At 40.6% G+C, this 14,385-nt stretch overlaps 1 protein-coding gene across 1 annotated transcript in view; it reads left to right on the top strand.

Moving 5' to 3' along the window:
* The first annotated feature begins 8,011 nt into the window (after window positions 1–8,011).
* Window positions 8,012–14,385, top strand: part of FANCL (FA complementation group L) — a 50,165-nt gene continuing 43,791 nt past the window's right edge. The window contains exon 1 of the mRNA XM_060754615.2: window positions 8,012–8,228. Coding sequence (XP_060610598.2) covers window positions 8,127–8,228 — 102 coding nt within the window. The 5' untranslated portion in view covers window positions 8,012–8,126. The remainder of the gene's footprint in view (window positions 8,229–14,385) is intronic.

Raw genomic sequence — 14,385 nt, forward strand, 5'->3', positions numbered from 1 at the left:
CAACTGGAAAAGCTGACACAATATGAAGATTTAAAGATAGAACTGCGAAGACTCTGGCAGAAGCCAGTCAAGGTGGTTCCAGTGGAGATCGGCACACTAGGTCCAGTGCCTAAAGACCTTGGCCTGAACTTCAAAACAATTGGCACTGACAAAATTACAATTTGTCAGCTGCAAAAGGCTAACCTACTCAGATTTGCACACATTATTCAATGATACATCACACAGTTCTAGACACTTGGGAAGTATCTGATGTGTGATCCAATACAAAAGACAGCTTAGTGATCTTGTTTTCTGTGAATGAATCTTGTTGCGTATTAAATAATAATAATAATAATAATAATAATAATAATCCAAATTCAGACAGACAGAGCTCTGGAGCACAACACTCCTGACCTCACAATCATGTTAAAAAACCAAGTAAGGATCGTTGATGTCACAATCCCAGGTGACAGCAAGATTGCAGAGAAACAACTGGAAAAGCTGACACGATATGAGGATTTAAAAATCAAACTGCAAAGACTCTGGCACAAACCAGTAAAGGGGGTCCCAGTGGTGATCGGCACACTGGGTGCAGTGCCTAAAGACCTTGGCCTGCACTTAAACACAATCGGTGCTGACAAAATTACCATCTGTCAGTTGCAGAAGGCCACCTTACTGGGATCTGCATGCATTATTCGCTGATACATCACACAGTCCTAGATACTTGGGAAGTGTCCGACGTATTATCCAATGCAACAACCAACAGAGTAATCTTGTCTGCTGTGGACTCATCTTGTTCTGTTTCAATAATAATAATAATAATAATAATAATAATAATAATAATAATAATGATGTCAAAAAAGGGTTCATATATCTGTGGAATGACCAGGGTGAGATGGTCAGTTGAAACATTCACACCTAGCTCCAGCAGACAAGAGTCCTTTGTCTCACCCTGGTCATTCCACAGATATATAAACCCCTTTTCCTAGTTCCAACAGACCTCACTACCTCTGAGGATGCTTGCCAAAGATGCAGGTGAAATGTCAGGAGAGAATGCCGCTAGACCATGGCCATGTAGCCTGAAAAAACCTACAACAAACCAATAATAATAATAATAATAATCGTGACAGACTCTGTAAACAAGCACCCAAGGGGGTTGGCCAATGGATAAATATGGTTTCTAGGTGCTTGAGAGTTATTATTAAAATAGGACTAATACTATACCCCATACTATGCCATATTGCAAACTCTGTTTTCTCTTGATATTAATATTGAAACAATGTAATTAAAAGAAAATTAATTACATTAAGGCAAACATAACTTAACGTAAAACAGTTCCGGTTGCTTGAGTTCCGGTTAACTGAGAGTGTATTGTATATCCTAAGCAAATTATCTCAGAATCCAAACCCAACATTTACGAAGGAAAAACCTTCAGCGGACAGTCTGGAAAACCTCCAAATACTTTCAAGGTTTGCGAGAGATGAACAGCGTCCTTCTGGGCCTTCAAAATCAGTACAGCATATGGATTGGTCTGGTCTTCCAATACTGACAATGCCTGCAATGGGAATATTTTTTATAATTCAAGGAGATGCAAATGAGGCATTAGAGAACCTATGTACTTTATGTGTTGAAGGCAGCTGATTTATATAGCTGCTGCTGGACAACTGCCAAGAAGGAATAATTCTAGGGAGCCAAGATCGTGTTTTGCATATATGCAACGATAAAAAAACCTCAAGGCTGCTTGGTGTTCCCTTTTAGAGAGACAGGTGCAAAGAACGAAGATGCAAGAGACATCCAAGCATCATGTTGAAATAGCTACAATGCACACAGACCAGTATGTTCTCCATGATTATGGGTTACTATAGAAAATGGTACTGAACACAAAATTGGAGATCTTTATCATATTTATTTAAATGGAGAAGAATATTTCTATCCGCAATAGCTATGAAGATCAGTGCTATGGGTTGCATTTCATGTCTGATGGAATATCAGAAACTGGGAAATAAAGAGTTATTATTATGACTAATAAAATATCACGAGCAGTGATATTTTTTGTAACTAAAATATATTATCCCTGTGAAACAATAGGATTGTGAATTTCTGATAATCCATTGGTTCCTCAAATATTTGCCACCAAACATGATCATATGGTAGGACTAACTCAGACACAATGGCAGTGTAGACTAATATAATCCAGTTTAAAACAGACAATGTGGATTATCTGATTTGATAATATGGATTAGATATTAGTGCAGAAGAAACCCTAAGACCTTTCTACATTGCCATAGCAAACCCAGATTATCTGCTTTGAACTAGAATATGCTACTGTAGACTCATATAATCCAGTTTAAAGCAAATAATGTGGATATCTGCTTTGATAATCTGGAATATGGAGCCACCAGTGGCGCAGTGGGTTAAACCACTGAGCTGTTGAGTATGTTGACTGAAAGGTTGCAGGTTTGAATCTGGGGAGCGGTGTGAGCTTCCGCTTTTAGCCCCAGCTTCTGCCAACCTAGCAGTTTGAAAACATGCAAATGTGAGTAGATCAATAGGTATCACTTCTGAGGGAAGGTAACAACACTCCATGAAGTCATGCTGGCCACATGACCTTGGATGTGTCTACAGACAATGCTGGTTCTTCGGCTTAGAAATGGAGATGAGCACCAACCCCCAGAGTCGGGCACGAATGGACTTAATGTCAGGGGGAAACCTTTACCTTAACCTAATCTGGATTATATGACAGTGTAAAAGGGCCTGAAGAGGCCCTGGACCCCTTCTACAGTGACATATAAAATCCAGATTATCTGCTTTGAACTGGATTATATGCCAATGTAGATTCATATAATCCAGTTCAGAGCATATGATGTGGATTGTCTGCTTTGATGATGTGGATTATATGGCAGTGTACCAGGGGTCTTCAATTTCCCATTGGTGGAACATGTCCTTCCACTTCCTTCCCGTTCAACAAGCCTAATATAAATGCAGTAAACCAACAAATTTAAAATTATGCAAATTGGCCTATGTCACAACCTCAGAACAGTGTTGGGAAGGACCTTAAAGATCCAGCCCCAAAACCTTTCACATGCAGGAAATCTATTACTACAGCAGTTCTGACAGATGACTTTTGGGATCTACTTACGAATTACTACTGAAAGCAAGGTATGATAAAGTTCAAGGTTAACTAAAATCCTCATCCTTGTCATTTAGACATTCTGACTTGCATGCCACCATTAAGAGCCAAACAAATTGAATGGGTTGCATCATTCATGTGCTGTCACGCGCTGGGCCTATGACAATGTCTGTTTATAGGACGTGCTTTCTGTATGCCCAATGGGACGCCGGGGTGCCTCAGCTAAAGGGTCCCACAGGTTTCCCAACACAAAGTTCTGTAGAGGCTCAAAATAAGTACTTTCTTAAGGTTTAAATCTTCGAACAAATGAATAAAATGCCATATTATCTTGAAAAACTGGTAGCTTTCTCGCTCTGCCAAGAAGGGACAGGCAACTGCTTGATAAACTGTTCCTATCTTCTTTAGGGAAAAGCCCACATGTCCTACTGTAAGGCTTCAAACTGTGAGACTAAACTGAAAGTCCCCCTTTCCCTCGAAAACCTGGGGAAAGGGGCAGATCTAAAGGCTCTAATGATGATTGATAGGTCGTTGGCCCTATGATTGCAACCTGGGGAAAGCTACCCTATTGCAAAATGCATGGCCCAGATGAAATTCACACAAACTAACAGTGCAAGAAAAAGAATCAAATCTCCTGGCACAACCATGCCAGCACAATCCATATATATGATGACCTTTCGGATATCCATATGATGACCCTTCGGCCACCAATTCATCTCTTAACCACCTGTACTTCAAACTAAGTATATTCAGGTCCTTCTCATTCCCAATCTTATACCATCTTTTTTTCTACCATGGATGCATTCTAAGTTGTCAAATCTTCCATTCCTAATGCATAATTTGAAATTCCTGCTATGATTTGTGGTGCCTCAAACTGGAAGAGTACACTAGGAAAGATCAGCAAAAAGAAGACTGGTGTACTTCTCATGATCTGGATATTTGGGCCCCTTCCACACAGCTATATAAAATCCACATTGAACTGGATTATATGGCAGTATGGACTCTCATAATATGGTTCAAAACCGATATTGTGGATTATCTGCCTTGATATTCTGGGTTATACGGCTGTCTTGATGCAGCTCATAGCTGTGCATGAGTCTAATCAGTTGTAACTCTGAGTACAATGAGACTGTCTCCATCCAGCAAAATCTATCCAGCTCCAGCCTCAAATGGTATAATTATTTTATGTAATTAGCCAAATGTCAGGAGAATTAGATAAATGTCAGATGAACGCACATGTAGCCCAATTCAGGGTGCTATTTATAACCTATAATATAAAGCTATATCGGCCAAGAGACACATTCTTTAGACATAGGCTGTGTGTGTGTGTGTGTATACATACATATACATACACACACACACACACACACAACCTATGTCTAAAGAATGTGTCTCATGTCCCATATAGCTTTATAGGGACATGGTATTATAGGGACTGGGGCCTCTTACAGAGAGAGGTCAACCCTCCTGTTCAAGGAGCTCCACTGGCTGCCGTTTATTTTCCGAGTCCAATTTAAGGTGCAGGTGCTTACCTACAAAGCCCTGAACGGTTTGGGACCATCCTACCTGCAGGACCGCATCTCCATCTACGAGCCCACGCGCTCACTTCGGTCATCTGGAGAGGCCCTGCTTGTGATCCCGCCTGCGTCGCAAGCGCGTCTGGTGGGGACGCGAGATAGGGCCCTTTACAGTGGTGGCCCCCCGTCTCTGGAACACCCTCCCCAAAGATCTTAGACAGGCCCCTACATTGGCAGTCTTCAGAAAGAACTTGAAGACCTGGCTGTTCCAATGTGCCTTCCCGGACTAGGAAATCTCCAACACCAAGTCCCATAAGCACTTTACTTGAAATAAGATTGCTGCACACCGCATGTTGCACTTGCCCTATAATGCCTTATGTACCCATTACTCTGGCCCGGCCCAGTTTTATTGTGTCTTAGTGTTTTGTTTATTGCTTGTTGTTTACTGCTTTAACTATTTTTAATTTGCTTTGGTTTTTGTACTGTTATACTGTGTGTTGAGGATTTGGCCTTTGTAAGCCACATCGAATCCTTCGGGAGATGCTAGCAGGGTACAAATAAAGTTTAATAATAATAATAATAATAATAATAATAATGGTCATAACTATCTTGGTGACTATCTTGTTCATAACTTGGGGACTTTCTTTCTCTGACTCTATAGCTATATGGGGCATGAGACACATTCTTTAGACATAGGCTCTCTGTGTGTGGATGCATATGTGTCTAAAGAATATGTGTCATGTCCCATATAGCTTTACAGGGGCATGGTCATAACTTGGTGACTATCTTGTTCATAACTTGGGGACTTTCCCTTTCTCTAAAGCTATATGGGGCATGAGACAATTCTTTAGACAGAGTCTGGGTGCGTATGTATGTGTGTATATATAGAGAGAGAGGATATATGGCAACATGGACACAGGAGCCTTCCACACAGCCATATAACCCAGAATATCAAGGTGGATAATCTATAATATATAGGAGCCCCCAGTGGAACAGTGGGTTAAACCCTTGTGCTGGCAGGACTGAAGACCGACAGGTCGCAAGTTCGAATCCAGGGAGAGTGTGGATGAGCTCCCTCTGTCCGCTCCAGCTCCTGATATGGGACATGAGAGAAGCCTCCCACAAGGATGGTAAAACATCAAAACATCCTGGCGTCCTCTGGGCAACGTCCTTACAGACAGCCCATTCTCTCACAGCAGAAGCGACTTGCAATTTCTCAAGTCGCTCCTGACACAAAAAACAAAATTATTATTATTTATTATTATTAACTTTATTTATACCCCGCAAAATCTCCCAAAAGACTCGATGCGGCTTACAAGGCCAAGGCCACCAACAACAACAGCATAACAATACAACAATAAAACTCATAAGCAAATAATAAAACATCAAGCAAAACAATAAAACACTAAAACAATGACACCATGACGCATTTAAAACCAAAACTACAATATCTGCTTTGAACTGAGTTATCTGAGGGCCCATTCACACAGCCCTATATCCCAGAATATCAAGGCAGAAAAATCCCACAATATCTGCTTTGAACTGGGTTATCTGAGTCCACACTCAGATAACGTGGGATTTTCTGCCTTGATATTCTGGGATATAGGTCTGTGTGGGAAAGCCCTAAGAAATTGGAAAGCACACAATTATATTTGGGAATGCATTTTTGCTATTATTCCTGCTTTCTATGGAGTTTTGAGCATTTTTATGAAAGAAAGGGCCCTTCCACACAGCCCTATAACCCAGAATATCAAGGCAGAAAATCCTACAATATCTGCTTTGAACTGGGTTATCTGAGGCCCCTTCCGCACAGCTGTATAAAATCCACATTGAACTGGATTTCATGACAGTATGGACTCGGATAATCCAGTTCAAAGCAGATATTATGGATTATCTGATTTGATAATCTGGGTTATATGGCTGTGTGGAAGGTTTCTGAGGTTGAATGTACATTGCCATATAATCCAAGTTATCAAAGCAGAAAATCCACAGAAAAGCCATAGCAGAGCACTGACGAACCAACCTGGACAAAGCATATTTTTTGAGAAGACAGAAATGCTGGATCACTCCAACAACCACCATGTCAGACTACACTGAGAAGCCATTGAAATCCACAAGCATGTGGACAATTTCAACTGAAAGGAGGAAACCATGAAAATGAACAAAATCTGGCTACCAGCATTAAAAAAAAACTCTAAAATTACAACAGCAAAACAGCAGAGAGGAAACAAACAAGGACATCTAATCGCCTCTCAACAAAAGATTGCTCCAGGCACTGCCAGGCAATCAAATGCTAATCAAGGTGGTCAGTTGAAACATTCACACCTAGCTCCAGCAGACAAGAGTCCTTTGTCTCACCCTGGTCATTCCACAGATATATAAACCCTTTTTCGACAATACATTATTATTATTATTATTATTATTATTATTATTTTATCAAATAAAATGCTGTGTCCAAGTTGGTTCATCAGGTGCTCTGCTATGGCTGATTTCTCTGGTTCAAACCATTATATGCTAATCAAGGTGGTCAGTTGAAACATTCACACCTAGCTCCAGCAGACAAGAGTCCTTTGTCTCACCCTGGTCATTCCACGGATATATAAACCCCTTTTCCTAGTTCCAACAGACCTCACTACCTCTGAGGATGCTTGCCATAGATGCAGGCGAAACGTCAGGAGAGAATGCCTCTAGAACATGGCCATATAGCCCGAAAAAATCTACAACTCAGAAAATCCACATTATTTGCTTTATGATGGATTATATGAGTCTACACAGCCATATGAGAGCCGTTCAGCAGTGGAACTCTCTGCCCCGGAGTGTGGTGGAGGCTCCTTCTTTGGAAGCTTTTAAACAGAGGCTGGATGGCCATCTGTCAGGGGTGATTTGAATGTAATATTCCTGCTTCTTGGCAGGGGGTTGGACTGGATGGCCCATGAGGTCTCTTCCAGCTCTTTGATTCTATATAATCCGGTTCAAAGCAGATAGTCTGGATTTTGCATGGCAGTGTAGGGCCCTCTTGTGTCCACACTGCCTTATACTCCAGTTCAAAGGTGAAAATGTGGGATTTTATTCAGCTGCATGGAAGGGGGCTTAAGGCTGCATCTACATTGCCATATAATGCAGTTCGAAACTGCCTTTGGATGGCAAAGGTAGTCCTTTGCTAACTGCACCAAATTTGCATCTCTTGAGCTGCCCTGGCTTTTCATTGGCGGAGCCGCGCTCTGACGTCAGAGTCGGCGGACGCTTCGCCCAATCACAGGCAGGGGCGCGAGGCGATGGAATTCAAAGGTGGGGAAGTCAAAGCTAAGTCTCGACCAACTTTCTTGCTTTGTGTGTGTGTGTGTGTGTGTTTGGCGCGCCCGCCCGACTCTTCTTCCCTCCTTGGTATTGAGGCGATGAGTGCGCATGCGTCAATTGATTCCTTCTCCCTCGCGCTTTGAGAAAGGGGAAAAAAAAGTTTTTGGTTTCACCGTCTGGAAGAAGTGAAAGGGGCGGGCGGAAAAATGGCTGCGGCTGGCCTGAGGTCGTCGTTACTCTGCGAATGCCCGCTTCTTTTGCCTCAGAACCGGGAAGGGAGTGTCTATGAGGGCTTCCTCACCGCCCAGGTACATACTTAAGCCTATGCACGGGAAATAGAGGGATTATAGGCCAGCTCAGAGCTCACTTGTCACCGATTGCCTTTCACAACAACCCTCTGAGGTAGGCCAGGGCCTTCTCAGCTGCAAGGAGTTATAATAATAATTAGTAAGAGGCAATATAACAATAAAATAGTAATAGTAAGAGGAAGTATAATAATATAGTAATGGTAAGAGGTAATGTAACAATAATATACTAGTAAGCAGTATAATAATATACTAATAGTAAGAGGTAGTATAATATGCTAATAGTATGAGTCAGCATAATAATAATATAGTAATGGGAAGAGGCATAATAATAATAATATACACCTCGGAGTCTAAGATCTTCTGGGGAGGTCCCGCTCTCGACCCTGCCCCTATCACAAGTCAGATTGGTGGGGATGAGGAGCAGGGCCTTCTCAGTGGTGGCCCCTCACCTGTGGAATTCACTCCCCGGGGAAATTAGATCAGCGACATCCCTCCTTTCCTTTAGGAAAAAAAAAATGAAAACTTGGATTTGGGACCAGGCATTTGGACATTTCTGGCAGGTAAAGAAAGGACTTGACAATGGACAGGAATTGACTAAACGGAATGGAACTATGGAACTCTGAACGTTGAACATTTATTTATTTATTTACTTACTTCGCTTATATACCGCAATTCTCAGCCCAAGGGCGACTCATTGCGGTGTACAACATAGAAAAACAGGTGCAAAATACAAAACATAGTGTAAAATAATCCACAGTTCAGCATTATCAGAAAACATCTCATCAAAACATCAACATTGCTACAAAGCCATTCCGAGTCGTCTCATCGTCAAACCCCCAATCCAATATCATTTCCGTTGTTCCGTTCCTATGGTCAAATTACCAGTTATTGCACTTCTTGATCAAATGCCTTCTTAAATAGCCAGGTCTTTAACTTCCTGCGGAATATCAACATGAGATTAGTTTTACTGATTGTGTTATGTACGGATTATTTTAACTTGTTAATTGTTTTAATTGCTGTTTTGTATGTATGTATATCTTGTGTAGGCATCGAATTGTGCCTTTTTGTAAGCCGCCCTGAGTCCCCCCAGGGGTTGAGAAGGGCGGGGTAGAAGTACCAGAAATAAAATAAAAAATAAATAATAAATACTAGGCAGTATAATATACTAATGGTAAGAGGTAGTATAATATGCTAATAGTATGAGTCAGTATAATAATAATATAGTAATGGGAAGAGGCATTATTATTATTATTATTATTATTATTATTAGCTAATAGTAAGAGGCAGTATACAAATATACTAATAGCAAGGGGCAATATAATTTTTTTTGTTGTGTCAGGAGTGACTTGAGAAACTGCAAGCCCATTCTGGTGTGGAGAATCGGCCGTCTGCAAGGACATTGCCCAGAGGACGCCCGGATGTTTTGATGTTTTATCATCCTTGTTAGGAGGCTTCTCTCATGTCCCCGCATGAGGAGTTGGAGCTGGAGCTGATAGAGGGAGCTCATCCGCCTCTCCCCGGATTCAAACCTGTGACCTGTTGGTCGTTAGTCCTGCCGGCACAGGGGTTTAACCCACTGCGCCACTGGGGGCTCCATAATAATAATAATAATAATAATAATAATAATAATAATAACATACTAATAGGCAGTATAATAATATAGTGATGGTAACAGACAGTATAATAATATGGTAATAGTAAGAGGCAGTATATTATTATTATACTGCCTCTATTACTATATTATTATACTGCCTCTTACTATTATATTATTATCAATAATAATATAGTAATAGTAAGAGGCAGTATAATAATAAAGTATTCGAGGAAGAATAATAATATAATACTGATAATAAGAGGCAATATAATGATAATATAGTAACAGGGGCAGCATAATAATAATATAGTAATAGACACAGCATAATAATAATATACTAATAGTAAGAGGCAGTATAATGATAATATAGAAATAGAGGCAGTATAATCATAATCTACTAATAGTAAGAGGCAGTATAATAATATACTAATAATAAGAGGCAGTATAATGATACAGTAATAGACACAGTATAATAATAATAATAATAATAATAATAATAATGTAATGGTAAGAGGAAGTATAATAATATGCTAGTAGTAAGAAGCATTATAATGATTATGATAATAATAATAATATAGTAATAGTAAGAGGCAGTATAATAATATAGTAAAAGAGGCAGTATAATAATATAATAATAGAAGCAGTATAATAATATACTACTACTACTACTAATAATAATAATAGATTTATAACCCAGGCAAAAGTAACAAAGTGGCAAATATTCATTGCCAAAACGAGCAAACAACAACAACAACAACAAATCAACTGGAGCTGCTGTGGCCTGAGCAGAGCGATGTTGAGGGCCTCCTAGGCCCGTTGGTGCCTTCTGGTGTGAGAGAATTAGCCATCTGCAAGGACGTTCCCCAGGGGATGCCAGGATGCGTTACCATCCTATGGGAGATTTCTCTCATGCCTCCGCATGGGAAGCTGGAGATGGCAGACGGGAGCTCATCCTGTTTGAAAAGCCAGCATTGGGTTATATGGACAATTAACATGGCATGATATATAAAATTATTTGAGTGGTCTAGGTAAGACATTTTTCAGAAGTTTAAATAAATTAAATTAGAACCAGGTCCTTTTCTTAGGCTTGCAAACTAAAAACAGAATAAATACATGGAGTAGAGGAATAAGGAAACATTGATAATACCAAAACAAAGTGTTAAGTTGTTAACAAGTGCATATGATAGACAGAAGATAATAAGTTGTCACCAGGATGATCATGAATTTTAAACTCACGTCTTGTGTTTTAATAATAATTCTGTGTAATATTTTAATGTTTGTATTTTATAGAATGTTTATGATGATTATGTGTTTTTAGCTATGTTGTAACTCCTCCTCCAGCCATGAGGAGAGGCGGGTAAGAAATATAATAATAATAATCCTAACCTCACGATCGTGTTAAAAAACTACATATGTATCGGTGATGTTGCAATCCCAGATGACAGCAGGAGCATTGGAGCATTGCAGCGCACCCAAATACCTAGGAGTCACTCTGGACTGTGCTCTTACCTACAAGAAGCATTGCCTGAACATCAAGCAAAAAGTGGGTGCTAGAAACAATATCATACGAAAGCTGACTGGCACAACCTGGGGATCACAACTAGATACAGTGAAGACATCTGCCCTTGCGCTGTGCTACTCTGCTGCTGAGTATGCATGCCCTTTGTGGAACACATCTCACCACACTAAAACAGTGGATGTGGCTCTTAATGAGACATGCCGCATTATCATGGGGTGTCTGCGCCCTACACCACTGGAGAAATTACACTGTCTAGTCGGTATCGCACCACCTGACATCCGCCGGGAAGTGGAGCCAATAGTGAAAGGACCAAGGCAGAGACATCTCCAGCTCATCTCCTGTTTGGGTATCAGCCAGCACGTCAACGACTTAAATCCAGACATAGTTTTCTAAGATCTACAGAGACACTCGCTGGAACACCTCAGCAAGCGAGAGTCCAAAAGTGGCAGGCTCAAACTCAGAACCTCAACCAATGGCTGATACCAAATGAGAGACTCCCCCCTGGGCACACAGAAAACTGGGCAACTTGGAAGGCGCTGAACAGACTGCGCTCTGGCACCACGAGATGCAGAGCCAACCTTCAGAAATGGGGCTACAAAGTGGAATCCTCGACATGCGAGTGCGGAGAGGAGCAAACCACTGACCACCTGCTGCAATGCACCCTGAGACCAGCCACATGCACCATGGAGGACCTTCTTGCAGCAACACCAGAAGCACTCCAAGTGGCCAGAAACTGGTCAAAGGACATTTAATCAACTACCAAACTCACACATTTTGTATTTTCTCTGTTTGTTTTCTTTGTTCTGTTAGAAATGTAATATAATTGACTGGCTGCCCTGACACGAGAAATAAATAAAGCAGGATTGAAGAGAAGCAGCTGGAAAAGCTGACACGATACGAGGATTTAAAGATTGAACTGCAGAGACTCTGGCACAAGCCAGTAAAGGTGGTCCCAGTGGTGATAGGCACACTGGGTGCAGTGCCTAAAGACCTTGGCCTGCACTTAAACACAGTCAACGCTGACAAAATTACCATCCGTCAGCTGCAAAAGGCCACCCTACTGGGATCTGCATGCATTATTCACCGTTACATCACACAATCCTAGACACTTGGAAAGTGTCAGATGTGTGATCAAATGCAACAGCCAGCAGAGTGAACTTGTTTGCTGTGGACTTATCTTGTTCTGTTTTAAATAATAATAATCTTCTTTTGCTGATGGTCTTACCTGGACACGTTCCACGCACAGCTCAGGGATCATTAAGGTTTTGTGTTGTTTTGTTTGAATTATGAAGTCATTTAATCCACTGTTATTAAACCTGGTCTACACATTCAACCTGAAACGATGGCATCATGAGCTGCATTAAAACTGGAATCAGCTTTGCCACTGATTCTGGAAGGCTTAAGCTTGTGTTGATACTGGCCTCTGTAACTGTCTTTTTATGTGTACTGTACACCGCCATGAGTCGCCCGTAAGGGCTGAGAATGGCGGTCAATAAGTGCATCTAATAAATAAATAAATAAATAAATATTTAGCATCTGGGAATCTTCTTTAGATTTCTTTCCTTTGTAATTTTCTCTCTCTCCTTAAAACAAAGGGGCTAACAGAAGAAACTGTTTATATACAAAATGTCATCACTTATACAAGGAAAATCCACTCTCCATTAACAGAGTCTATCAAAGCTATTTTATGTCTCGAAGTTACAACATTTACATATGGCAGCACATTTTTCAGTGTGTCGTTTTAAGGTGTTTTTTTAAAGCATCTTTTGGTACTTTAATGAAACACTGAATCATATTTGACCTTTCCAAAAGGTCAGAATTACATCTGCTTTTTATTTTATAAAAAAGGCCATTTAAATGTAATAGATGGGAGAGTTACAATATACTATGAAGGTAAAGGTTATGGGGTACATTAATTGCTTGCTTCTTATTTTTCAGGCTGTGTTATGACACTTTTGTGAAATGTCCATTCCTTTGTACGAATGGCAAAAATAATTATTGGTTAGCTGATGACTGTTTCTAAAGAAAGTCTAAATAAAATGCTAACTTTGTCAGACCTAGGAGATCTAGAACATTCATTTATTTCCCAAATTTGAGCAGCAGCAACTGTTCTTCAGAAAACTTACTGGAAACGTAGAATTACATTTTAAAGATGAACTGAAGTCTCCTGACTTGTGCATTGCTACCTGGAAACAATTATGTTCAACTCTGTGGAGTTTGCTTCTGAGTAGACAGGTAATCGGTTATAATAGAAATTCTTGCACTGAACAAGCATGTGCTTTTTATAAGTGATTGCCCACTTCATAAAATACTAGCCTGAAGCTAATTAGAGACTGATCTTTATTAGAAGATCATTCTTTCTTACATTCTTACATATGGAACAATAGCTTCAAACTGCAGGAAAGGAGATTCCATTTGAACATCTGGAAGAACTTCAAAATGAAGTTCAACGGGGACAAATGCAAGATACTCCACTTAGGCAGGAAAAAACGAAATGCAAAGATACAGAATGGGGGACGATGCCTGGCTCGAGAGCAGTACGTGTGAAAAATATCTTGGAGTCCTTGTGGACAACAAGTTAAACATGAGCCAACAATGTGATGCGGCGGCAAAAAAAGCCAATGGGATTTTGGCCTGCAGCAATAGGAGCATAATGTCTAGATCTAGGGAAGTAATACTACCCCTCTATTCTGCTTTGGTTAGACCACCCCTGGAATATTGTGTCCAATTCTGGGCACCACAATTCAAGAGAGATATTGACAAGTTAGAGGGTGTCCAGAGGAGGGCGACTAAAATGATCAAGGATCTGGAGAACAAGCCCTATGAGGAGCGGCTTAAGGAGCTGGGCATGTTTAGCCTGAAGAAGAGAAGGCTGAGAGGAGATATGATAGCCATGTATAAATATGTGAGAGGAAGCCACAGGGAGGAGGGAGCAAGCTTGTTTTCTGCTTCCATGGGGATTAGGACGCGGAACAATGGCTTCAAACTACAATAGAGGAGATTCCATCGGAACATGAGGAAGAACTTCCTGACTGTGAGAGCCG

This window comes from Anolis sagrei, chromosome 1 (genome assembly GCF_037176765.1).
Source record: "Anolis sagrei isolate rAnoSag1 chromosome 1, rAnoSag1.mat, whole genome shotgun sequence".
NCBI lineage: Eukaryota > Metazoa > Chordata > Lepidosauria > Squamata > Dactyloidae > Anolis > Anolis sagrei.